The sequence below is a fragment of the Zeus faber genome, assembly GCF_960531495.2.
Source record: "Zeus faber genome assembly, chromosome: 16".
Lineage (NCBI taxonomy): Eukaryota > Metazoa > Chordata > Actinopteri > Zeiformes > Zeidae > Zeus > Zeus faber.
In genome coordinates, this window is record NC_137202.1 from 7,356,852 (window position 1) to 7,384,194 (window position 27,343).

Sequence of the window (27,343 nt, forward strand, 5' to 3'; positions counted from 1 at the left end):
CTCCGTCCTGCTCTGTGGCTCTCTCTCTCTCTCTCTCTCTCTCTCTCTCTCTCTCTCTCTCTCTCTCTCTCTCTCTCTCTCTCTCTCTCTCTCTCTCTCTCTCTCTCTCTCTCTCTCTCTCTCTCTCTCTCTCTCTCTCTCTCTCTCTCTCTCTCTCTCTCTCTCTCTCTCTCTCTCTCTCCATCATCCCAGGTCGTTCCTCTCTGTTTCCCTTCGAAGATGGTTTCCTCGACGACGGCCACGGCGACCCCTCCTTGACCCCGGGCCTGAACTCGCCGACCCGCTGTCACAACGGAGAAAGGATGGAGCGCTACTCCAGGAAGGTTTTCGTGGGAGGCCTGCCCCCGGACATAGACGAAGGTAGGGGCGGAGAACGGGGAGCTTCAGATAATTACACACATGGACGGTTTGGAGCTGCGCTCAGCTCACACGTCGACCGGTCCGCGGCCGTTTCCTCCAGTACGTCGCTCGACGGTTTAAACGCGTTACGATTTAAAAGGTATTACTGATTTATATATATGATTTATATATATATATTTATTTGCATTTTCAGACAATAACAACGGTAACAATTCAACTTAAAAACAATGGCAAAGCAATTGAGGAATATGTACAGTATATGAATATATATAAAAAAAGAAAAAAACAGAAACAATACTGTAAAATAAAGAAGTCAAATAAAATGCAAATAAAAACATAAAAAAATAAAAACAAAACAAAAACAAAAAATGATGTGAGAAAGGACATTTAATCATCATTCTTCTGGCAAACTAACTACCAGGCATATTTAGGGCCGGCCACACAAAATGGCAGACGAAGCAGTTATTCCCACAGAGTGTGAACGCCGCCCGAGGCGATGACATTAACCGTGAATGCTGACTTTCCTGAGTGCATAACATGTTCAACGACAGATATTGGGCAAAGACACATGCACGCACACGCACAGACATATACACAGACACCCACCCACACACACACACACACACACATATAGAAACACACTGAGGTCACGCACGATATGTGCTGATTCCAGTTAATACAAGATGTGTTTGGGCCTGTACTTTTTTTTTTTTTTTTTTTTTTGTGACTAATGGTGTCATCAGGTTCGGGACTTAATAAGATACTACTGTCTGTCAGGATCAATGCCATGCGGCCTCCGTTGAATCGTGTTGCCTATACTATCGGCGAATCTGATCTCGTGTCGTTTTCTCTCTTTCGTTCTTATTTTCACAGATGAAATCACCAACAGCTTCCGCCGCTACGGGCACCTGGTCGTGGATTGGCCCCACAAAGCGGAGAGCAAGTCGTATTTTCCACCTAAAGGTGAGGATTCCTTCTGAGAAGTTGCGCCGTCATCCACGGTTTCCCATCGTCGTAGAGCACGGTCCAGAATCACGGACCAAAGTGAGCAGTGGTGGTCCGCAGCCCAGCTTCACAGAGGGACGTGAGAGGTTTTCATTTCGGCTCAGGCTTTCCTCGCGCTCCACTGGACTCCAGGGCTACACAGCAACAATAAGTATCACTGTCGTTGTTTTCCACCCGTCTCACAGTTTTCCAAGGGTCGTGTTACCCACAATTCATAGTTCACGCTGGGCCGGCGCGGAGGTGTCCGTTTATTCAAGGGAACCCCCCGCGGTGATTTCACAGAATGGCTTTCGGTGGATACACAAACACATGTGCACGTGCGCGCGCTCACACACTCACACACTGGGCAGAGGTGGAGCCGCCATAGGCCACTAAACAGCCGCCAGCGGGGGGTTGTTTGTCAGAATGAATACCTGAGGAGTGTGGACGTCCAAAGTGAGAGCGTCTCCAGTGTCGTTTGGTCAGCTGATCCGAGAAGAACCCCACCCCCACCACCACCACCACCACCCCATACATTTAAATATTGTAATGCAGCAGCGGACTGTGAACTCACTGCGAGTTGGGACGGACACCTCATGGCATTTTTTTTTTTCACGTACAAGTAACCTCAAGTCCTTCCAAATAAGCTTCCATGCGCATAATGACCTGTGTCGTTTGGGCCGGAGTGTCAGCTGCTTTGCAGATGTGGGACTCATATTATATTGTCTCATAGTAAAAATGTCCTTCCAGGCTTGACCGCATGGAAGGTAGTCGTCACTTTGGTTTGTTCTCCGTATTAAGCTGCCAGTTATGTGTCTGTACAATTATGAAACAGTTTTTGGTGCAGGGATGACTCATGTTGTGGCCGTCTGAGTGGAGGCGCAGGGCAAGGCACCAGCATGGTGCTGACGGGGCTATGGTGCCGATGGTGGTGGTGTTATTTGTATTCTTTGCTTAACCATAATTGACACTGCTTTCTCTTTCCACCTTAAGCCATCACCACCTTGTGCGTCTGTGCCCTTTACCGACTTGATACGGAAAAAAATAAATAAATGAACGTCACCGGGACGCTGTCACTCACACCTGCTCACATCGTCCGATCTTGGCACCACCGGCGGTGACGCCGAGCTCTAAATGTTACGGGGCTATTTTCGTCCATCCGTCGGGAGGTTGTGTTGTCGGGAGAACGCAGCTCAGGCACCGCTGTTAGATCCAGGCCGCTGGCATTTAGGTTAATGTGTCTGTGAAGGCTAGGACGCCAAAACCCGGGCGAGGTCCGAGACCCGGCGACCTCGAGGATGACGACGACGACGATGATGATGATGATGATGATGGTGGTGGATGTTTTACTCGTACGATTGTTCACCTCACCCTGGCCCTCTTCTCCTCCCCTGCCAACATTGCAGTATGTAAGCCACTGTGTTATATCATGGATTAGGGCTGGGTGATATTGACAAAATCAAATATACGGTATAAAGATATTTTTTGACCGATCGATCCATCGATATCGATATTGACGGACCGGTTGATACATCAATCGATTATTTGACATTTGATATTGGTACCTTCATAAGATGTTTACACACAAGAAATATTTGAGAAACAATGATTAGTAATGTGGATATTATGACCAATCGGGTGGCGGCCTTGATCAACGCCTCGAACAACTACAACAGTCTATGAAGTTTATAAAATATCATTACCTTACTGTAATGCAGCCTTGAATACAACATTTGATCACAACATCTATCACAATATTGTGATGACCAAGATCGCAGGCGATATCTGGTCTCATATCACAATATCAGTACTATATTGATATATTGCCCAGCGCTACCATGGCTGTATCAAAGGAGCTGGATGCCAAAGGTTTGCCAAAAAGAACGGCCACCTGTTAGTTTCATGGAAGCTCCCTATGCCGCCGAACAGATGGAAAGAAAGCAATCTCCTGAAATTTGTGATAAACCTCGCTCCGTACGTGGAGAGCGACACGTGATCACAATTAGTTTTTCCTCCTTTTTTATAATGAATACTGTTCCCTTATAATGTTAGACTGGTGATAACGATCAATGAATATAAAAAAACATTCACTATGCATCCAAGGTCTGTTTTGATAAACCTTCTGCTCAGAACGATTCCTGGAGGCGTCCACGACGCCAAGGAATGTCCGAGCGTTCCCCGGCCAGAGCTGCCGGGCGCGTGCTGCGCTCGTGCCCTGCCCAAGACGTCAGCCCCAAAATTTCTAGGGGGGGTAAATAAAATAGGCTGCGCTGATTTCGGATTTCATAATATGATGACGTCATAATTTTTTTCCCCCCGTGTAGTGTCTGCTTTCCCCCCAGCGCATGTTTCTGCTGATGGGAGACAGACGCCAGATGGATTTCCTCATCGTGGCAATATTTTGCTTTGGCCCTGAAGTCTGTCTTCCTCCCGCTCTTCCTCCTCCTCCTCCTCCTCCTCCTCCTCCGTAGACACATGGGAGGTTGTGACTTTGAGCGGATTAGTCTGGATTTTAAACGCGGAGAGATGCACTCCCCCAGCAGACCACACAGACACCGTTTTGTTTCGTCAAAAATGGATTGGACCGCCTCCCAAAGCAGCACTTTCTTTTTCCGAGGCGGTGGCATCTTAATGGGATAGTTGGCAATGGATTTTAGATGAGAAAGAAAGAAAGATTGAGACATTCATCACTTTAGCAAGCCTTGCACCTATACGTTTCAGCGATGGTTAAGTGTATTGGATTTGTACCTATTTTGCTGCCAGCATTTTTGTTATTTTTTTGAAGCAGAAGCTACCGAGCAATGTAGAGTATAACAAATGTATTTGTATGAAAAATGTCGGATGCAATATTGGTGCGAGACACACCTTGACCAATATCAAATCAGTTTAAACAAGAAAATACAGATTTTGAAATGGCATATCCCTCTTCAAAATAATAAAAAGAAAATGACATGGCATATTACCGTAGAAAGCTGCAGTTTTCTCTTCGTCTCTCTGACACTGATGGGATGACGCACACTTTGGTACCACAGGATGTTTTATCGATAATAAGGCCGGGAGGACGCGCACGGCTCAGGATGGTGAAGCGCATTTTTTGGGGGGGGGGGGGGGGCTCATCATACAATACGGCGGACGTTTGCCAACTTTTTAAGCTGCTGCTAATACTAGAGAATCCACCGAGAAAATGGGCCCGAGTCATCTGGCGTTAACTCCAAGCTGCGTCAGCGCCTGATCACAGCGAGAGGAGGGGGGAACAGCGGGGCAGCTCCCAAAAAGTCCCGCGTTGGCCCCACAAAGCACATGAAAGGATGCGAATAAATCAAAGCTAATCTCCGCAACCCCAAAGTCACATTTCCACCATTTTTAATAGTCAAACCATGCTGCGCTCCCCGTAGTAAATCTTCCAGCATAACATCCCCGCCGCCCCTGCATTAAGTTTGATTCCCGGAATCACATTTGCTCATTCTTTCCTCTGCCGCTGTCACGAAACAGGATTTTTTTCTTTGTCGTGGACTTAAGTGACTTTCTTTATTTCCTCTCGTTCTCAATCGATACGATTCAGACAGTATTGAATTGTAATTATTTAGCCGTGCACTGTGGTTATCAGAATTCCATTCACTTGGGATGGTGATATAGAAAAGAAGGGTTTGAGATAAGAAGAATCATAAGCGCATTGCACCTGTGAGTTTAATAAAATTAACAGACACACACACACACACACACACACACACACACACACACACGCACGCACACGCAGGTAATGGTGAGCTGGAGACATTTGTCCACTGCATTTTTCCCATCCTCGCCGTCACTTCTTTCACGGGGCAGCCAGGAGCAGTAGGCAGCCCTCACTTCGATGGCGCCTGGGGACCGATTCCATGTGATGTACCCATGCCCTGGTCAGGGACAGGACAGGAGAGCAAGCATTCTGCATGATTTTAATCGGGGTCCTTTTTATGTTGAAGGGAGACCCATGTGAGCACGGGGAGAACATGCAAACTCCACACAGAAAGGCCCCTCTTCAGCACATGCCCTTCTTTCTCAAAAAATACTTTTTCATATATCACCTGAGGTTCAAATATCTCCGCTTTAATGTTTTGATGGCCTTTGATGAACTGTTACGTGAGTTCATATTTTCAACTGTTGGTAGACATCTAAACGAGATGTGTTTTTCTGAGTGAATCTCACTCCGTTCCCAAGCCATTCTTTTGTTGTGTGTTGCATGCGTTCTGCCTTTTAGGTGTAAAGTTGGCCGCTGTGCACTAAAGACCTTCTCCGTTTTGACGACTTGAACGTGTTGCGTGCAACTTCTTTTACAAATAAGCGCAATCAGTCGCACTTTTAAAGCGCCAGCACGGAACGCACAAAGATTGTTCGGGGAAATATAAATGGCAGAGAGACTGAAATGTACCAGAGGAAATCCTTAAGGGACACAGTGAGAAAATGACTTAAAATGTCTCCCGCCCACCCCAAAAAAACTAGCTGCGTCAGTGGACTCATTTAGTTTGTACTTGGGAGACGTACCTTTCTCTCCGGGAAAATACCAACGGAGTCATTTGGATATTCTAATTTGTCGCATTTGGATCGTCCTTCCCCTCGTGGTTGGTGCGTGGGAGGGCTTCCCCTCCACACCACGAAGGTATAAATAGACAGGGAAAAGGTTTCTTCCCGGTGCCCCCCACCCCCCGCCAGACAGCTGCTGCGAGCTGGAAAACAAAAGTATGTGAATTTGAGACACGAGCCGCAGCCGGTCCGCAGCCTGGGAAAGCCTCCGCACTGCGGAGAGCGAGAGACGCCATTCCCCCTTAACGCCCGGCCGTTTCAGGGGAATGGACGTTAACGCCGGCCGCTTTAATGGACGGAATTCGATGTCTAGGGGTTCTCGGTAAAAGAGCTGGCGGGGCTGGACGTGTTTTGCTCCCGAAATATCTGACTTTAGAAAGTCTTGCGGAAACTGTCAGTGGAGACGTCCCGATTATCACATTACGCTCATACGTTTGTAAAGCCGACACGTGATGCAGAGCGAAAAGATCCATCCATGTTTGGGTGAAACAAAATCACCCGGAGGAAAGCTGCATTTCTGACATTGACCCATTTTTGGGATCTGCTGTCAGTGATGTCATGCAGAAGATACGTGACATTATATATATATATATATATATATATAGTTATATATATAATATAGTTCAATGTTTTAAAGGCTGCATTACAGAAAATAAATGCAACTTTCTAAACTTCCTATGTCATAATATCCACATTAATAACAATTCTATCACAGATATTTCTTGTGTGTTAATGTCTTCTGAAAGCACCTCATCCCCAAAATGATCAATATCGAGGTATTCGTCAAAAATGAATTGCGATATAATTTTTTATTTATTTATTTATTTATTTTTTAAGTTCAAAAGTTGAGCCACTGAACTTTCATTGTGAGAGATGCTGCAGTGCAGTCTTATGGAAGCAGCAGCGTCTGAAAAGAGCTTTCATCACCAACTCCCCCCCCTCGGCCCCCCCCAGGCCCATGTCAGCTGAATGTACAAATTCCCCTTATTCCTCTGTACTCTCTACCTCTCCACCACCCCACTCTCTCTCTCCCTCTCTCCCTCGCTCGCTCGCTCTCTCATCCCTCATTTCTTTTCACCTCCTGTCGACTTTTAATCCGCTTTTCGAACTTGGTGGATTGTACGGGAATCCTCTCTTTCATGTTTCTCCCCATTTTAGTTTACAGCTCGTCTCTCTCTCTCTCTCTCTCTCTCTCTTTTTCTCTCTCTGGGTCCTAGAACAGACTGTTCCCTCTCGTGTGCTGTGCTCACTGTTGCCTTTTCATTTCCTTTTTTTTTTTTTTTTTTTTAAGGACCTTGGCATCACTTGACGAGGTCACAAATGGTCACAGGATAAAAAAAAAAACAAAAACAGAATATGAGTACATAATATGATAAAGTATGTCATAATAAAAATAAATTTGTTTATTTATTTATTAATGAAATAACATTTCAAATGAATTGATGAGACAAAAGGATATAAAATGCGATTCTCGCATTCACATGAAACTGTTTCCGAATATCCAGTGTGAGAAAGATCAGTCAGAAAGATTCTTATTTTACCTCAATCTGTTTCTTATTGGCCTTACTGTAAATGTGTGAAAAAAAAAATATAACGAAATGGCCATGCTGGCTCCAAATGTGTGGTTTTATTTTGGAGCCAAGCCAGCATCACCAATTATATATTTTATTATTTTTTATATATGTTCACATTGTCACGACTGTAGACGCAGATATGGGGACAGCCGGGCAGTGACGATGTCGTGCCAAGTCAGTAGGAAATGGAAAAACTAGTGTGCTCATAGGTGACGTGATGTGTCACACCGTGTTTTATTATGATGTATATCATTTTATTATTTGAATTTGTCACCTGACAGTACATCATATAAACACAAAATCAAATCCAAACACCACACATAAAAACAAACAGTTAATAAAACATTTTTGGAGGAACGGATGGTTCTTGAACCTTGTTTGCAGCGGAATCTCCAGGTCCAGAAAGTAAAAGTCCTCCCCGCCACCCAGGGGTTCAACTAATGAGCGTAATGAGCTGCTCAGTGCACGGGTGGAGCTAAAACCCGGCAGGACTTTTCACTTTCTGAGCAGGAATCACCAACCGCTGATTATTTCTTGAGGTTTGCCAACCGAAACCCCAGGATCCTTTGAACCATGTGTTGATTTGGATCCGACCTCTGATTCAGAGCGATTTGACGTTGCAAGGGTGCAAGAGGAAGACGAGGAATTTGTCGTTTTCACTTGAGGGGTTGGACTGAGGCGTGGACTGATGACGCACACACATACACACACAGACACGCACACACACACACACACACACACACACACACGAAGGAGGACGTGCATGCCTGTGCACCTGTTTTTCCACTCGGCCCGTGGCGCTGACTGTCTTTTATTATCGGTCTTGCTTTCATTTTCCCTCTGCCCTTCCCCGCCCCTGCGGTGCGCGCTCACGCCTCGCCTCCCCCCCCGCCGTGTAAATAAAACACACACTCTGAGGTATCCACATACCACAGCAGACTGGCCTGCAGACTCAGGCCTTTCTCTTTTCTTTTTTCCTCCTCTCTCTCCATTTGTACTGTAGCAGCTCCGCTGAGGAATGCTGCGAGTAAAACACGACAGTTGAAGTGTGTGTGTGTGTGTGTGTGTGTGTGTGTGTGTGTGTGTGTGTGTGTGTGTGTGTGTGTGTGTGTGTGTGTGTGTGTGTGTGGATTGGGTCCTGCTTGTTTATTTTTATATATACAACGATCAGCCCCAACATGAAAACCACTGACAGGTGAAGTGAATAACATTGCTCTTCTTGTTCCAATGGCACCTGTCAAGTTGTGGGATATATGAGGCAGCAGGTGAACAGTCAGTTCCGGATGTTGATGTGTTGGAAGCAGGAAAAATGGGCAAGCGTAAGGATCTGAGCGACTTTGACAAAAGACAAATTGTGACGGCTAGACGACTGGGTCAGAGCATCTCAAGTCTGTTGCATCTGAGCTTGGAAAAAAAGTGTGTGTGTCTGTCTGTCTGACTGACCTGGTGCGGTATTCCGGTCTCCCTTGTTCTGTACCCATACATCATTTGGAAAGCCAAAAAAAAAAAAGCTTTCATTCCCCCCCGTGCAACATTTCACTCTCCTCTCTCATTGTCTTTAGTCGACCTATGAAATGCAGATGTTTCTGCAGCTGCTCTGTCCACACACAAGGTCTCCCACTGCAATGTAAAATAATGTTGGGCCCCCAGAAATGTTTCGATGAGGTGGCCAGACAGGGCCACTGTAAATCTTACCGTGTCCCACTAAAACCTTATTCGCATGGGAGCGGGGAGAGAGGGACTGAGTGTCTACCCGTTACGCACGGTGCTTGTTTTGTTTCATTCAATTCAATAGGAATCTCTCTCTGTCTCTCTCTCTCTCGCTCTCTCTCCAAGGAGGTAAACTGTACAAAGGAGGAAGTCTGTGCTACAAAGGGAGCTGTCCTTATAGTGAACAGCAGTCTCAAACCTGGTGAAGACATCAACAGATCCCTGCCTACCTAGTTATCTCTGAAGAGAAATGTCTGTACTGACCTGTGATTTTCCTGTGGTTTGTCTCTAATTGTGTTGTTTTTTGGTTCCCTCGTAATCAAGTTTCTGTGACATGACTTACTGAAAGTAAAGGAACCTTAAACGTCTCTCTCTCGCAAAGACATCTCGCAAACCTCCCCCCCCCCACTCCCCAGCCTTCAGAAAATTCTGAAAGTGCGTTGGCGCCTCGGCACTGATCAATTTTTCATGGAGTGTTTTTTTTTTTTTTTTTAAGTAATGGAACAGTTTTGGCTCTTTCAGCGCCATCATCTCATAACGGAGGCACCGAGAGTATCACAGCTTTTACGGGGAACCGTCTGAGCGACGCGGGAAGAGGAACAGAGCTTCCAGTCATGCGCTTATGAGCCAGACGCACTGATTTCTCAATAGAAATCATCGCTTGGGGAAGATGAATAAGGAATACGCCCGGTCATGAGATTACTGCTGTTAATAATAGAGGGAAATCAAAGCGCCGTGTGGTTACAAGCTCTCTTCTCTCCCTCTGCGGCTTCCCCTCCACCAGGCTACGCCTTCCTGCTGTTCCAGGAGGAGACCTCGGTCCAGGCCCTGATCGACGCCTGCATCGAGGAGGACGGGAAGCTCTACCTCTGCGTGTCCAGTCCCACCATCAAAGACAAACCTGTGAGTGCCACGCCCAGAGTCCCTCTATTTCAGGATCGGAGTCTTTAATCGGCAAGTGCAAGATACGCAATGATTTTCTGCCGGCGCAACATCGATAAAGATAAAGAATAAGATATGAGAATAAAACTACAATCATAAAATGGAAATAGTAAAATAAAGTGTAATTAAATATTTATATATACCCACATATAGAAGATGACCAATTTACAAAGAAGACAGAAGTAAAAAAAAAAAAAAAAAAGATGGTAAGTCAGAAAGATGTGTGCACTCATGGTCACAGTCTAAATATAGATATTTGGTGTAACAGTCCCTAAGAGAGGGGATCTGGGAAGGGTCCTTGTTTTTGAGGAATTCTTTGCCCAGATTATGGCCTGGGCAAAGAAAAAACACTTAATTATTATTATTTTTTTTTTAACCCTCATTTGTGTATCAAACACAACTCCACCATAAATAAAGAATCCCAGTTCAAGTTTCATCACCCTCACGTTCAACTTTAATCAGACGTTCAATGTAGGGAAGCTCTATTCAGTCAATGTACTGGCAAATTGGTTTCGCACTCTGACAAATGGGGTTTTTCCCAAAATGCATTTCGAGGATGTTAACCATGCAGGGCCTCACAACCGATGGGCAGCAGCAGCAGCGCTACAAGGTTTAATCTTGTTTGGCTTTTGCTTCTCATCCCCCCTGCTCAGGTCCAGATCCGCCCCTGGAACCTGAGCGACAGCGACTTTGTGATGGACGGCTCCCAGCCTCTGGATCCCCGCAAGACCATCTTTGTGGGGGGCGTCCCGAGGCCTCTACGCGCCGGTGAGGGATCTCTGAAAATTGAATTATTTTGGGGTTTTTCGTTAGCGCCAGAGCCCCCTCAAACCCTCGCTGTGGGATTCATGAAGTCGACTGGCACGGAAAGCGGAGCCCCCCACCCACACCCACACTCCCCGAGGCTGGAATGAAAGTTTCTGCGCCTGCGAGAAAGCAAATCCACTACTATTCGATGGTCAAACCTTCTTCCCTGCCTCAGCAGATTTTATTCCCTGGACAAGCTAAACTTACTGCACTTTGAAGGCTTTTTAACGGCCTCAAATCCATGATATGCACAGCTACTGTACATTGTCACATGTGCCACAATTACAACATTTGAGCTTTAGTAACATCTGAACGGTGGAGGGAATTAAGGCCTCATATGAGCCCAACTGATGCGTTTGCAGCCTGTCCTCATCAGAGTTTCTGGGCATTTGGCCCCATTGGCAAATTTAGCAGAAAAGTTGCGTCAAGGGGGTAAAAAGGAGTCTAGCAGCAGGTTTACAGAAGTGTATTATACCTATGCAAATACCCAAGCAAAAGCAGAATTACAAATAAAACCTTGTTTCAAAGATGAGTTGTTCAAACGGAGAACCAGACGTCACGTGCCGTCCTTGGCCGCGCCCATGAAGTGAGGTGCGTGGCGGCTGACTCGTATTTATGTAAAAATGGTTGGTTAATCACGTGGGTTGGGGCTTGAATAATAAATAATTAAACAAATACATAGAAATTGATTTAGGTCTTTAAAAATGAATCACAAAATAGTATAAAATTGAAAACATTTCTGTGAACTTACACCCAAGTGAATACAGTTTGATGACATAACGTTTGATTCTTTCTCTAGCAAAACACCTCTATTTAAGGAAAATATTTGTGTGATGTTCTTTGAGATAAAGAAATAAAATAGCGCTGGTCTTGTCTGGGGGGGAGGGGTCTAATCTGTAAACGGTGGTTTCATGAAGCATCGGAAAGTGTATTCCTAAAACAGGAGTAACTGATACACAGAGAATGTGCCCTCTGTGATGAGAGCAGGAGGCTTCATGGTACCGTAGGAGGCTCAATCTCTGCGATCTCGGAACAAAGCCTCACCAATTGTCTGTAAGCCTCACCAATTGCATCGTCTATTGGAGACGACATATAACGCACATTGCACATCGCTCAGTTCACATTGCTATCTGAATTTTGCCCTCGAAGCCCCAAGATCAGCTTTCTCTGATCTAGCTACATTTACATATACTAGGAGTTTTTTAGGTTTGGTACTCTACTGCCAATCAGCATTAAAACAAGCTTAACAGTCGGAAAATAATGAAATAGAATAAAAAGTAAAATATAAATAATTACAAAAATTCATATATATAGATATATATATATTCGCCATAGGTGCCGCCAAAAACAACGAAAAAGGAAATCTCCGAGATTGCCACTTTAACATGGCTGCCTCATTGTGTGTGTGTGTGTGTGTGTGTGTGTGTGTGTGTGTGTGTGTGTGTGTGTGTGTGTGTGTGTGTGTGTGTGTGTGTGTGTGTGTGTGTGTGTGTGTGTGTGTGTGTGTGTGTGTGTGTGTGTGTGTGTGTGTGTGTGTGTGTCCCAGTGGAACTGGCCATGATCATGGACCGGCTGTACGGCGGCGTCTGCTACGCCGGCATTGACACCGACCCGGAGCTCAAGTACCCGAAGGGGGCGGGGCGCGTGGCCTTCTCCAACCAGCAGAGCTACATCGCCGCCATCAGCGCCCGCTTCGTGCAGCTGCAGCACAACGACATCGACAAGAGGGTGAGAGCGGCTTCTCGGGCGTTAGAACTGAGGCGTGGCCGAAGAAATCGATGAACCCAGACGTTAACAGCAGCAAAAGCAGTGCGGTCAGCGGTCATGACATTCATACACAACACCATATGGGCATCATTCCTAAAAAGTTGGAGGGACCTTTAAACTATAAATGGAGACGGCAAACAAATGTATTATTATGTAAACATGGAGTTAAACCGTACAGTAATGTTTGCTGCGCATAAAAAAATTTGTCGTTGGTCATCGCTCGCAGGTTCCTGACACAAGTTGAAGTTGAGGTCATGACGAACGTGCTCTCAAGAAGACGGAGAAGAAACTACGCGTTTTGAACTTTTTACCACAGTTAAATAATAATAATAATAATAATAATAATAATAATAAATAATTACCTTTATTTGTATATCACCTTTCATACACGACATGCCGTCAGATAGTGACAATAAAAGCAAAGCAAGCAAAATGCATTTACAAAGTAGAACAAGAAAATAAGAATAATCAGAAATGAGAAAGAAATGAATAACATATCGCATTACTTGTATTGAAAAACCCCAAATAATCTAGATGTTTTCCAGAGTCTCCATTAGAACAAATTGGTGCCGGTCAATGTGTCCTAGAAGAATTCAATTTCCCGGACAAATGGGAGGGATTCTGGTCAAATATTAACTTATTGAGTTTATTGAGTTAAAAAACAATTGTTAAGCAGGTTATATAGAGAATGACATCATCAAGGCATGTAGATGTATAATATTTTTTATTGATTATAGTCAATTATATTTAAAATAAGTCTCATCAGTTAGTGCCATTAAAAAAAAAAAATAATAATCATAATAATTACAATAAATAACAAGTACAGACGCTTTAATTAACATTTCACTAAAATACAATTTTGATCAAATCAAAAACAAAATAAATATGGCAAGTAGGTCCTGGTAAATAATAAAGTTTGTGGTGTTCGTCCCTATTTTGCACATTGAATATTTACCGTCTGCTTTGGCTCGGAACTTAAATATCCCAAAAAACTCCAAAAACAGGATGTATGTGTCCTAACGACACATCTTTCTGTTTCTCCTCAGAGTTGTAGACACACTCCAGGTTTACTTTGTTTACAAGTGTAACCTGTCCACGAGGGAGGGGGCGGGGCTTAGTTCTATATTGACATATGTGATTGGTCAGAGGTGAAGCCTTCGGATCAGCTTTAGATCTTCCAAACTGATTGGCTTCCCGTAGCAGCTTGTCAAGCGCGGAAATGAACAGATCTGCCAAATTTTTTATTGGAATGATCCAGCCAGCACTAATTCAAATTGTGCTTGGAGGGAATTATTTTCACCGGACATTAGGACCGGAGAGATTTTAATAACGTCGGACTTCAACAGATTTTCCCGGTCAAAAACCGGCAATTACCGGTTAACGGAAACGCTGGTGTTATCGTATCGGGATCAAAGCATCGCGATATTATCGTATTGTGGGATCCCCGGCAATTCTCCCGCCCCTGTTAGAAAACTGTGGAGCTTTTGGAGGACATCAAGCTGGGTTTCTGCTGCCTTAATAGCATTTTTACCATTGCCCTACACACACACACACACACACACACACACACACACACACACACACACACACACACAGCCGTATCAGAGGTTTCATTATGGCCGGGTTTCCTTCCGAGGGCCGAGGCTGGCTGTGTAATCACTGTGTCATTTGGCCGTCGAAATGCCCAACAGATGTTGGGAGCTACAGACACGCCGCGCTGGTTTAATTATAGCGCTTCCCCTATACATACATACACCCCCCACCCCCCGGCTCAGACAGCCGCAGCAGTCCGGTTATTTTAGGAACGCCGGCCAATGGCTGCGCGGAGGATCGTGACCGAGCGAGACTGGTCGTCAGCCAGGAAGCAAAGCCTCCGCTGCCTTCCTCCCTCCTCCGCCCCCCACAGCCAGTCATCAGCTGTCCTTAAAAAAAAAACAAAAAAAAAAACGGTTTAGTGACTTTATTGTTCCCAGAAGCGGTTAGAGTACGTGGGGTTAACAGGGCATTAGGAATATAATTGGGTTTGCTTTCAAAATTGTAAAACGTCCGTATAAAAGCAAAGTAAATGAAATGGAATAAAATGGGAAAATACAGAAGCAACATAAACATGGTCAGGATGAAAGACGCGTGATGGGTTTTCCTCGTGTGCAAACACGGATTCAGGTGGGATTCTCTGCCAAAGTGTCTGAGGCGACGATAGACGAACAAATGCGCGACAAACAACAACGACGACGACGACGAAAAAAAAAAAGATCTCGTCTTTTCCTGAACCACGCAGACCACATGTCGTTTCCACAACACTTTGCACACGCCACACTGGCCCACTCCAGGGAGTATAAATACTTGGACCCAAACGAAACAAGGCTGTGTGATGTGATGCACTGCTCTTTATTCTCCAACGTCAATGTCTAAGATGGTCTGAGTTTTTTATTATATATTTATATTAAATATATTTATATTTTTTTACATTTGGACAATTTTGACTTCCCAAAATCCATGGATTGCCGAGTAATGCGAGCTCTGGTCAGCGCGTCCTGATAGTGAGACAATGGGCGACTGGATCTCCGGGTCACGTTGTTGGGAACTTAGGATCTCACGGGGTGGTGGAATTTCCTTTTCAAAAAAGCTGCGCGTATACCGTAGTAATTTATTTGGTGAGTTTTGCATCATTCTTCGATCCATTTATTTGCACTGTATCCCCGGTGCATCGCTCTGTTTCGTCCGTCGCAGCACTGGGGCCGGGTCTCTGTTCAAGGTCACGGAGTTCAGTCGGGCGAATAATCGTTTTTTTTATTTCCAATTTCCCCTCCTCACAAACTCAAAGCGCCAAACTCGCTCCATTAAGTGTAAACGGGGTGATCCATGATAATAGGATAATAGCAGGATCCATTACGCCCCGCTGGAAACACGTCTGGATTTTATAACACGCCGTCTGTTTTCTGCCCTTTCCTAATTTCTCTCATTCAAAGCAATTTACAAAAAAAATTAAAATAAAAAAACATTTGGTTTAAAAGCACAATCGACAATATATAATATATATATACAGAAGCTGTGTGTGTGTGTGTGTGTGTGTGTGTGTGTGTGTGTGTGTGTGTGTGTGTGTGTGTGTGTGTGTGTGTGTGTGTGTGTGTGTGTGTGTGTGTGTGTGTGTGTGTGTGTGTGTGTGTGTGTGTGTGTATATACTTTTTTATTTATTTATTTTTCTATTGCAGCCAAAATTAAATGAGCTCAGTGTGTGCTTCAGCGCTGAGGCATTTCCATGGCAACGCTGCCGATATTCCTTGTCTGCAGAGCTAATAGTCAATTTGCTGGTGGGCAGTTTCAATCAGATCTCATCCTGAGGGAAGCACCCGTGAGCCCCTGCAGATTTGAGGGGGAAACAAGGGGAGATTGTCTCACATTTGCCGTTTGAATCGTGTGGTGAATAAGTTAAATTGGGCAAATTTTTTTTTTTGTTTTTGTTTTTTATCATTAACGAATAGATGTGAGCAGAATAGACTTAGATAAGAAGTTTTATCAGAATAGTTTAACCTGATGAAGTGCTGCTCAGAGCCAACATTCCGACAGGCTGACACGATTAATCAAAGTATTTATTACGAGCGCCCAAAGCAAAAGTAAAGTGGGAAAGCTTGAATCGGTTTGTGAGGAAAGGGTTTGCATCTGCTTGAAGCTGGACCACGAACGTCAGCCAGGCATCAGGGAGATCAGGACACGGAGCCCAAAACGTCCGGCCTAACGTGAGTGTGAATGACCACACGCCGACATGGAGTCCGTAGTTTATCTGCCCAAACAACAGTGCAAATCGCTGGGTTTTGAGGCGCTCGGCCAGTCGGGATACGCCGATTCTATCCGGGTTCAGCCGTTTACACGCGATGATAAATTGAACGGTTGAGGAGAAACTCCATAAAATTCGGGTGTTTACGCGACAGCTGCAATAGTCGGAGCATTGCCTTAACCCGATTGTAATCGGCTTATTGAGTGTAATTACAGAATGACTAATAGTTGCAGTAGTTCTCAAATAATTAGGGTGTGTAAATACAATCACTGGCCACTTTATTAGGTACACCTTGCTAGTACCGGGTGGGACCCCCTTTTTGCCTATGGGGTCTAAAGTGTGCCAAGAAAATATCCCCCACACCACTACACCACCACCACCACCACCAGCCTGAACCGTTGATACCAGGCAGGATGGATCCATGCTTTCATGTTGCTTACGCCAAATTCTGACCCTACCATCTGAACGTCGCAGCTGAAATGGAGACTCATCAGACCAGGCAACATTTTTCCAATCTTCTATTGTCCATTTTTACTGAGCCTGTGCAAATTGTAGCCTCAGTTTCCTGTTCTTAGCTGACAGGAGTGGCACCCGGTGTGGTCTTCTGCTGCTGTAGCCCATCTGCTTCAGGGTTGGACGTGTTGTGCGTTCAGAGATGGTATTCTGCACACCTTGGTTGTAACGAGCGGTTATCTGAGTTACTGTTGCCTTTCTACCGTCTCGAACCAGTCTGCTCATTCTCCTCTGACCCCTGACATCAACAAGGCATTTCCGTCCACACAACCGCCGCTCACTGGATATTTTGTCTTATTCGGACCATTCTCTGTAAACCCCAGAGAGGTTTGTGCGTGAAAATCCCAGTAGGTCAGCGGTTTCTGAAATACTCAGACCAGCCCGTCTGGCACCAACAACTACGCCAGGTTCAAAGTCACTTAAATCCCCTTTCTTCCCCGTTCTGATGCTCGGTTTGAACTTCAGCAAGTCATCCTCACCATGTCTACATGCCTATATGCAATGAGTTGCTGCCAAGCGATTGAACAGGTTTACCTAATAAAGTGGAGGGAGAGTGTATCTTATGAAAGAACCAATAGTCATCCCCAAATCAGAGTCAAATCATCCACATCGAGGCGCTCTGTCGAAAAACATATTGTGATATTTTCCCGTCAGGTGGAAGTGAAGCCGTACGTCCTGGACGACCAGATGTGCGACGAGTGCCAGGGCGCGCGCTGCGGGGGGAAGTTCGCTCCGTTCTTCTGTGCCAACGTGACGTGCCTGCAGTACTACTGCGAGTACTGCTGGGCCAGCATCCACTCCAGGGCCGGCCGCGAGTTCCACAAGCCGCTGGTGAAGGAGGGCGGCGACCGGCCGCGGCACGTGTCCTTCCGCTGGAGCTGAAGACCCCCACCCCCCAGACCACCCCCACCACCCCCTCCCCCCCCCCCCCCCCTCCCCCTCCCCCCGCCTCATAAACGACAACAACAACATCAACGACGACAACGAAAGCGTATACGGATCAGATCTTTCTCAGATAACGCCGCTTTGGACTCCTTATCTACCCCCCCCCCCCCCCCCAATCGTAGTCAGTGTCATTGTGTTTCGGGGGGGGGTGTGGAGTTTAATCAGCTTATAATTTGCACTTTGGCACAGATCTCATGCACACACACGTGTTTTGACGCTATTATCAAATCCCCCTGTTCTGGACCCCCACCCCTCCACCCCCCCACACCCCCACCTCACTGAGACAACAGTGGGATCATACGTATATTTAAAAAAAAAAAAAGATATAAATATATATATTTTCTTGTTTTGTGTCTATCTATACTGACATAGATAATTTAAGTTTAATGTAAAAGGAGCATGCACTTATTTTTCAACAATTATAGTTATCTCGCCCCTAGTGGAAAAAAAACCATTTTTTTTGAATAATGACGATAATTACCAAAGGCGGATGAAACTAACGCAAACGGAAGAATAAAAATAAAATAGGCGGTGCAAGATTTAGCGAGATTTAACAAGTATCCAGTAGTGTGGGCCTATATCGCCCAGAGTAAATAACACTGATATAGCCGCTCTCGGTTCGGACTCTGAAAGACCTAAAGATTAATACCTCACGAGCGCAATCACATTAATTTTTTTTTTTTTTTCCCGCTTTTAGATTATTATTATTATTTTTTTTTTTTTAGGTCTTTATTTTTTTATAACAAATATTTTTTTTTGTGTGTTATATAAATGTAATGCTGCAATAGCTTTGCTGCTAAAAAAAAATTAAAATAAAATAAAAAAAAATCCATGGTATGAACGGGATACCATAAGTCGTTCAGGCCGGCGGCGGGGGGGGGGGGGGGGGGGAGTGAAACAATGGAATTGAGCGACGCCCGGTTCAACCCCAGCAGAGCTGCATGTGTGTTCACATCAGGTCGCTGCATGCAGTACGACTTTCACCCTCATGTCTCCAATCCCACGTTTTGCACAACCCGAAAAATAGACATGAACATTAGGCTGGGGGCTTTTTTTTTTTTTTTTCCTTCCCCCCCTTTCTTTCTCTTGTTTTTTTTTTTGTTTTGTTTTTTGGTGGGAAAACATCAAAAAGTAGGTGAAACACATTGACCACACCCAACCCCCCCCCCCCTTCCTCCTTGATCGCAGACTCACCTCCCATCCCATCCCAGTTAAATGTAGGATTTAAATCCCCAATTTCTAGCTGTCTCTCTGGTAGGTGAAGTGTTTTTATTTTATTTTTTATTTTTTCTTGCAGTGATCGTTGATATAATTGTGCAATTTTTTTGATACGATGTGTAGTTCGATAGCTGTGAGTGCGCCTAGAACTGTGACGTCCGACGTAGAAGTCCTGTGAAACGTCATATCTAGTCTATGCGCACGCGTACGTACATGCTCTCGTATGCCCTCACGTCACGCACACGCGCACGTGACCACACACGAAGCCGCTCGCTAACATTAACATGTACACAGATGTGTTTTGCACACACACACACACACACACACACACACACACACACACACACGCACAGATTCAAAACAAAAGTGAGCTTTACCAAGAGGCGGCCGCTGCCTTTTCAACCAACGATAAGTTAAGTCCCGAATATAACCAAAGAGCTCACACGTGCGACTTCGGCTTACTACCCCACACACACACACACACACACACACACACACACACACACACACACACACACACACACACACACACACACACACACACACACAGAGTCCACAGGAGAGACTGTGCTGGCGATGAAACCACAAGAGAGCTGGACGTGCAACAATATGCAGTGAAATCAGTGGAGGGAAGGAGACAGTGGTGGGATTTTTATTCGGGGGGAGGGGGAGTCAAAGAGCTCGGCACCACTGGAGACTTGAAGTCAATCAACAGAGTTCCTCCTTCCTTAGCCTGCACACACTGGGAGGGCGGGGCGGGGCGGGGGGCAGGGGGCTGACACGCCACGACACGCTTGTTGGGCTACCGTAGGTTTTTGTTTTTGTTTTCCTGCGAAGCTTGAAGTAGAACCTATTAAAACGGTGGACATATTTTTATATCAAAGTCTATGGTGGGGCTGGTGGGTGAAGGGATTCGGGGCGGGTTGGGGTCAGGGGTCAGTCGTTTTGCACTCAATGCAACACACAGGAAATACACCACGTATCGGCTGCATTGGAGGGGGTCAGGTCGGTGGAGCCAGAGTGAGCGCGCGTGCGTGTGTGTGCGTGCGTGCGTGTGTGTGTGTGGGCGGGGGTTCGTTACACTGGGTTCGACTGGGTTTTGGGGCCATTTAAACTGGATCCTGCATCACGTCTGGCCTCCCGCTGGGTCTCCAGGCTGATACCCACCCCACCCCACTGCGTTTCTGTTTTAGTCGCAAACTGTTTGGCTTTAGGGTTTAGACGTTTTGTTTGTTTCTTATAAGAGAAGAAAACTAATCGAGCTGAAGCAGAATATACTTTTTTACTGATTAAAAAAAAAAAAAAAAGAAAAAATTCTAATAATAATATCAAATATCCCTATGAAAGTGAATTCTGGGTGTTTTTTTGTGACATTTACTCCCCCCTCCCCCACACCCACCCACCCACACCCACCCACCCAGAAGGTTTTTCTTTTATTATTATTATTTTTTTCTATGTTTGTTCCTTCTCTATATGATCGACATGTGTCATGCACTACTCTTTGTATCGGAACAGTTTTCCACAAGCGATTCTTCTTTTTGTTTAAAAGAGAAAAAGGAGCGGACATTACCTTTTTGCAATACCTCAATTTTGAAATATATTAGAAGAGAACTGATATTTTCTAAGTTTATTCAGATGAGAAAAAAAAAGTATATATATATATATATCTATATATTAATTTAATTCTTCGAGAGAAAAAGATTTAACAGATGGTTGATTTTTATTTTTTATCATGCTTATTTGCTTTTATTTTCAAATAAATTTTTCAAGAACTGAAGGAGCTAGAGCTTTCTAACTTTAATATCATGAACTAGTCGGTGAGAGTATGGTCTGCTTTATATTACAGCGGAGGTTAAAGTGAGTTCCAAACTGATCAATTTTCTGTTAAATACCCCCACCGCCCCCCCAACAAAAAAAAGCAAAAGCAAACCGAGTGGTAGAGATCAGGAGGAAGAGAGAGAGGGGGGGAAAAAAACCAAAAAACAGAATCACAATCTCAATATATCAGATGCTTGAAAAGAAAACTGAAGATACTTCCCTTGTTTTGTACGTTTCTAATCAATCATTTCCTAACTTACCAGAGTTGTGAAAGAGATCTTTTTTTATTCTGTTATTTTTTTAACCTTTTTTTCCCTAAATGTCTGTGCTCCCCATTATGTTTTATTTATATATATATATTTATATATATATATAAAGAAAAAGCAGCATATACCCTTGATTTTAATTTGATTTTTTTAATTTGATTTTTTTTTTTTTTTTAGCCTGACATTATTTGGAGAGATAAATAAAAAAAGACTTCTGAGAGTCACTGAATGGCTGGAACGAGGGAGGAAAGGATGTTCTTTTTTTTTTTTAACACAAAATCATACACAAGTATTTCGCCTGTAACCTGATCGAGATCCCCCCGGGAAAAAAAAAATGAAAAAAAAAAAGGTGCATCAATCAAATGGTGGCCTTCGACTTCACGCAAGACCTAGTCTTGACTTAGACTTGAATTAGTCCAGTTTTTTTTTGTTGTTGTTTTTAAGGCTGAGAACCTTGATTGTGTGTTGTAATGTGCAATACTGTTTGTACTGTTTGTAAAAAAAAAAAAAAAAAAGAAAAAAAGAGGCAGAAATCTTTATTGCAGAATTATTTTCATTGCAAGCATTGTGATTCACTAAAAATCATTTTCTACTGTGTGTTTACCTACTTTACCTGCTAGTACCTTCCAGTAGTAATGTAGCCTTTGTACTGAGAAAATTTTCATTATTTTTAGAAAGTTTTTTGCTAAAAAAGAAAAGAATTTAAACATATTTACATATTTTTCATTTTTATTTTGTATTTTTCTTTTACAGACTTATTTCTCGACCATTATCATATCTGGTCATTGTCATTAATATTATTTTGTATTCTTACTTGGAATAAATTAATTTTATGACGTTAATTCTTTTTAAAAGTTTATTTTTATTTATTTTTTGTTTGTCGGCCACTTAGTTTTATTTTAAAAGTTTAAAAGAAAAACGAAACAAAAAACAAACAAACAGCAAAAAAGAAACCTTTGCTTCTTAAGTGTCTAGATTCTGGAAACGCTAAGCTTTCTGTGTTCCCTCACTGTTACTGCATTGCTTTGGGGCGGAACGGATCTCCGGACGGAAACAAATGCAGCGCAAAAACGTGCACAAGTCAGGTGCTGAGATGGCCGTGTGTGTGTGTGTGTGTGTGTGTGTGTGTGTGTGTGTGTGTGTGTGTGTGTGTGTGTGTGTGTGTGTGTGTGTGTGTGTGTGTGTGTGTGTGTGTGTGTGTGTGTGTGTGTGGGATCTGGACGGAAGGAAACAAGCGGGGCGATCAACTGGCGGAAGGGAGCGTACTGTGCAGTATGTTGTGATGTACCGTGAGGGGAAAACCCCACCAGAGCGTTAATATTTCTGTTTCTGCTACTGCAACTATCACCACTAGTACTACAGTATTACTACTACTACTACTACTACTACTACTACCACAGACATAACCGTATATTAACCCACCTCCTCCTGTGATCGGCCACTTCTCTACGTCGAGTCTTTAAGCTTTGCTCCCCGATAATGACTTTTGGTCGTCTCACGCCCTCGCAGGGTGGAACAGAAGGGGCAAAACTCACACTGGTGTGATTGTATTTAAAGATGAATGTAAATGGTGAGATGGGAGTCGGTTAATTCAAGGAGGAGGGAGCGCGATTATCCAAAGCGTCCCTAAATATTCTGGTCTAAATGTTTATTCCCACTTCCACTACTTCCACTCGGCATCGGTCACTTAAAAAAAAACAAAAAAAAAACAAAAAAACATCGGTGACCTTGTAAGGATTGTTCATCCAGTTGCAACCGGCCGTGTTGGAGTCCGGCCTGGGGGTTTGGAACCAGGGGTTTGGAACCAGGGGTTTGGAACCAGGGATTTGGGAACCAGGGGTTCCCAAACGGTCTACGGCACGGCACGGAACACTGTATCTTCACTCCAGTCTTAGACCCTGTGAACCTTGTTGTGATCTGAAAATAGTTGGGGCGGAGAAGTTTGATATTTTCTTATCCACCAACAGCCCACTTCTTTTGAAATGTACCTTAAAAAAACAAAAAAACAAAAAAAAAAAAACAATTATAATGAAATAAGTGTGTGCTTTTTTATTTTATTTTATTTTATTTTCTAGGTTTTTACTCCCAACTTGAATACTGGATCCAACTCAGCAAGGCTTTTCAGGTTGCCGACTTGGAACTATGGTTGTCTAAAAAAAAAAATAATAATAATAAAAATGTTGCAGTTCAAACTGTGATTAGGAAAACGTGGAGCTCATCGCTGCTCAATGCTTCAAAGTTTGTAGTTCCCACGTTAACACCCCCCCCCCCCCCCCCCCCCCCCCTCCTTTCTGTACTAATGAACCAATCGTATTAAACATAAGTCATTTGAAGCTGTGAACACGTGTGGTCTTTTTGCATGACCTCCTCTTCCACCCCCCTCTTACCGCTGCACACAGTTTTTGGGGGCGATTTTAGGACAGGACCACTGAAGAGGTGAGATCGGCTGTGTTGGGCGGATTACACTACGAGTCCCAGAGCTCCATTCAAAACTGCAACCCCACCCCACCCCACCCCACCAACCCCCATCCATATTGACAGTTTACAGGCCACAACTAATCTAATCCCAATCGAATTCGCAGCGGCTGCTTTTCTCTTCTCGCACGCGCCTGGTCAGTGCACTCTTGCCGATCTCATTGATCTCGTCACAGTGTCAGTACGATTCATTCAGACATGCATCGAATATAAGGCAGAAACGAGACGCGGCTTTACGGTTCTCAGCGGGACTCGAAGCCTGCAACGGCTGCGCCTGAACAATGGCCTGCACCACCCCGTCGCCTTCACACAGAGGCAGCGTCTCAGACCCGTCACACCGGAGTGCTGCTGGGTTCCAGCTTCTCTGAGATGATTCATTTTTCGCCGCCCCTAAAACGCTTTGTGCACACCGCTGCACTGGCGGTGTTTTCTGTCAGGGTATTGGTAATTACTTGATTAAAAGGTTTACGTACTTCTCACTCCACTGATACACAGACAGAAATGTTGTGAATGAGCGAAGGAATTTGCCTCTTATCCATCATATTCATACGAGATACACCGATCGGCCACAACATTAAGACCACCACTTATAACCACTAACGTTGTGTAGCTCCCCCTTACGAGGCCAAAATAGCTCTGACTTGTCGAATCATGGACTCCACAAAACCTCTCAAGGTGTTCTGTGATATCTGGCACCAAGACGTTTGCAGCAGATCCTTTAAGTCCCTTGAGTTGTGAGTTGGGGCCTCCGTGGATCGGGTTTGTTGTTCCAGCACATCCCACAGATGCTGGATCAGATCGGACCCTAACCCTGGCCATCCACATGATGTAGAAGAAAATGTGATTCATCAGACCAGGCCACCTTCTTCCACTGCTCCATGGTTCAGGTCTGACGCTCACGTGCCCATTGTAGGTGCTTTCAGCGGTGGACAGGGGGCAGCATGGACACTCTGACCGGTCTGTGGCTACGCAGCCCCATACACAGCAAACATCATTAACTTTCTCAGCAATTTGTGCTACAGTAGCTCTTCTGTGGGATCGAACCAGAGGGGCAAGACTTCGCTCCCCATGTGCATCAATGAGCTTTGACCATCCATGACCCTGTCACCGGTTGTCCTTCCTTGGACCGCTATTGGTAGGTACTAACCACTACATACCGGGAACACCCCACAAGACCTGTCGTTTTGGAGATGCTCTGACCCAGTCGTCTAGCCATTACAATTTGGTCCTTGTCAAAGTCACTCAGGTCCTTACGCTTGCCCATTTTTCCTGCTTCCAGCACGTCAACTTCAAGAACAAAGAAGATGTACAATAAAAAGTAAAATAAAGACAAACACTACAGGGTTTCAAGTAGTCCTTAATTCTATTTGGAATTATATATTTATGAGGTAACAAAAAAAAATTGTGTTCCAACGTTTTCCATTAAAATAAATCCATTTGTATTCATGTAGAAGTACCAACAGGATCAATAACATTTCTAATAAGAGTTGGGACACATTCTGCCCAGTAAAGACCCCATCAGCACCGTTACTTCCTGCATTTGCCTCAGGGCTTTCCTTTTCAGATCAGAGCCTCAATTGAGCCCGAGAGTCGCGAGCAAAACAACCAAATGACTCACTGGAATGACTTGGGACTTCTGAGTCACTAAATATAGTATTTAAAATTGTATTTAATTTATTCACAATCCCCCCCCCCCCCCCCCCCCCAAGGTCCCATTGTCCTGAGTGAAGAGCATTTCAATGCTTCATTTAGCTTTGCTCACAGAAAAACTTCCATTTTTTGTTTACTCAGTATGCTCGCATTCAGTAAGGTGAAGGGCCTCACGTTGGCCCTGCCTGGGGCCTCCAAATCACTAAGCCTGCCCCTGGTTACAATGCCCCTTTGTCTGTTCTCTCCGTGTTTCCTTGGGGAATAGAAACTATGGCAATACTGGCATCAGAGTTGAAACAGAAGTATTTTTTAAATTAGACCTGGTGAGCCCTGAAAGTCAGGGATGGTCAAGCCTATTTTGACACGTCTTACGGCTGGGCATTATATCTATTGCAATGAGACTAGATATCGTCCGGGATTTTGGTTATTCTAATATCGTTAAACGTTGTCTTTAAGCTGCATTGCAGTAAAGTAATGCAGTTTTCGAAACTTCAGACCATTCTAATCAATGGCTTTAACTGCTTGGTCAGAACATCCACATTACTGAAGTGATTATTTCTTGTAAAATATGTTAAGAACGCACCAGCAGTCACCCCTAAAAAAGTCAAATAGTAAATTGATTTTGTCAATACTGTCCAACCCTCGCGTGTCTTACTTCTATGCAGATGTTCCGTCATTTCTGTTCCACTGGCAAGTCCGAGAAAAGAAAAAAAACAAAACAATCTATGCATATTCAAATTTCTGTAGAATTTATTACAATTCCACAAGCTTAAACAAAGAGCAGCAATTACAGAAATATTTACAAGTCTGCATTATAATATTTTTTTTAAAAATACTTTTGCAACAAGTACTCGGGTACCAGCTTCAGCTTGGTCCCAAGATCCAGTCCCTGTAATGCTGCTTCAGTGCAGTGCTTTCCAACGTCGCTTCTTTCAATTTTTGACCCATGGTTGGCAGAACAGTTCAGACACGTCTTCTCCTGCATTGCTTCCTATGCGAACGGCCAAACAAACTCCCGGTAGCCGAAAGTCGCCCGTTGCGTGGCTGGGCTGGCTTGTGTAGAGGCTAGCGCCACCTGGAGGATGGCACTCTCCTGGGAAAAAAAAAAAAATCACTCCTGGAAGTCAACTAAACTATCCCCAAAGGACCTTCGGCTACCGCTCGGCCAAATTCCCTTAAACTGCTGTATAAAAAAATAAAATAACATGAGAAGCTGTAACACGTTGGGAGTAGCTTCTAAACCGGTAACATCCCCATTCCTCGACCATACAAAATGCATTTATGTGTAGTTGGGCATAGGAGTGCCTTCTCAGGCTTCTATAAACATCTTTAGACACTGGGATAGCGTGCCTTCTGGGTAGGGGTCAAGATATTAAGTGGTTAATACTGTTTGGTGTTCGGGCCCACGCTGGGCACGAGAACTACAGTGAAGTCAAATTGCATCAATCCGTGGCATTCAGAGCAACCTCTACATCTGGACTGGTTGATCATGTATACACATGATCTACAAATCTATCTTTTGATAATTATGATTTTCTATAGATATCTCATCATTACTTTGAGATACTGATGTTCAGGAATACTGTCGAGATTCACTAGTTGTAGTATATAGTTGCAGAGGTGGGTGCCATTCTGGGGGGGGGGGCGCGGGGTTGCTACTGGAGCGAGTTCATGAAGCCGTCCAGGTTGTACTCCGTGTCGTACTGCTGCTGGTCCCACAGCTCCCCCAGCCCGTCCAGCACGGACTTCATGGAGGCCTTCCCCGAGGTCGAGGCCGATGACTCCCCCTTCTCACACTTTCCGTCCTGAAACACACAACGGACGAGGGTTTCCCCAAACGAGTCAAGGAATCATTTTCCAGGATGCGTTTACAAGGTTTAAAACAAATATTGTTGCACATTCAATTCGAACTCTTCCTGGGCAACTCGCGGACTCGAGGACATATTCCATGACCGGAAAACTACATTACAACGTTC

General features: G+C 44.4%; 2 protein-coding genes across 2 annotated transcripts in view; one reads left to right on the top strand and one right to left on the bottom strand.

Moving 5' to 3' along the window:
* Positions 1-18,802, top strand: part of cpeb3 (cytoplasmic polyadenylation element binding protein 3) — a gene marked incomplete at its 5' end in the record, with an annotated part of 39,699 nt that extends 20,897 nt beyond the window's left edge. Inside the window, 6 exon segments of the mRNA XM_080016584.1 lie at positions 193-360; positions 1,234-1,323; positions 9,976-10,094; positions 10,787-10,901; positions 12,487-12,668; positions 17,650-18,802. Of these exon segments, the coding sequence (XP_079872710.1) occupies positions 193-360; positions 1,234-1,323; positions 9,976-10,094; positions 10,787-10,901; positions 12,487-12,668; positions 17,650-17,877 (902 nt within the window). The 3' untranslated portion in view covers positions 17,878-18,802.
* A 7,376-nt stretch (positions 18,803-26,178) lies between these two features.
* The window catches only part of btaf1 (BTAF1 RNA polymerase II, B-TFIID transcription factor-associated), a 32,934-nt gene continuing 31,769 nt past the window's right edge, over positions 26,179-27,343 (bottom strand). The window contains exon 38 of the mRNA XM_080016080.1: positions 26,179-27,172. Within this exon, the coding sequence (XP_079872206.1) occupies positions 27,023-27,172 (150 nt within the window). The 3' untranslated portion in view covers positions 26,179-27,022. The remainder of the gene's footprint in view (positions 27,173-27,343) is intronic.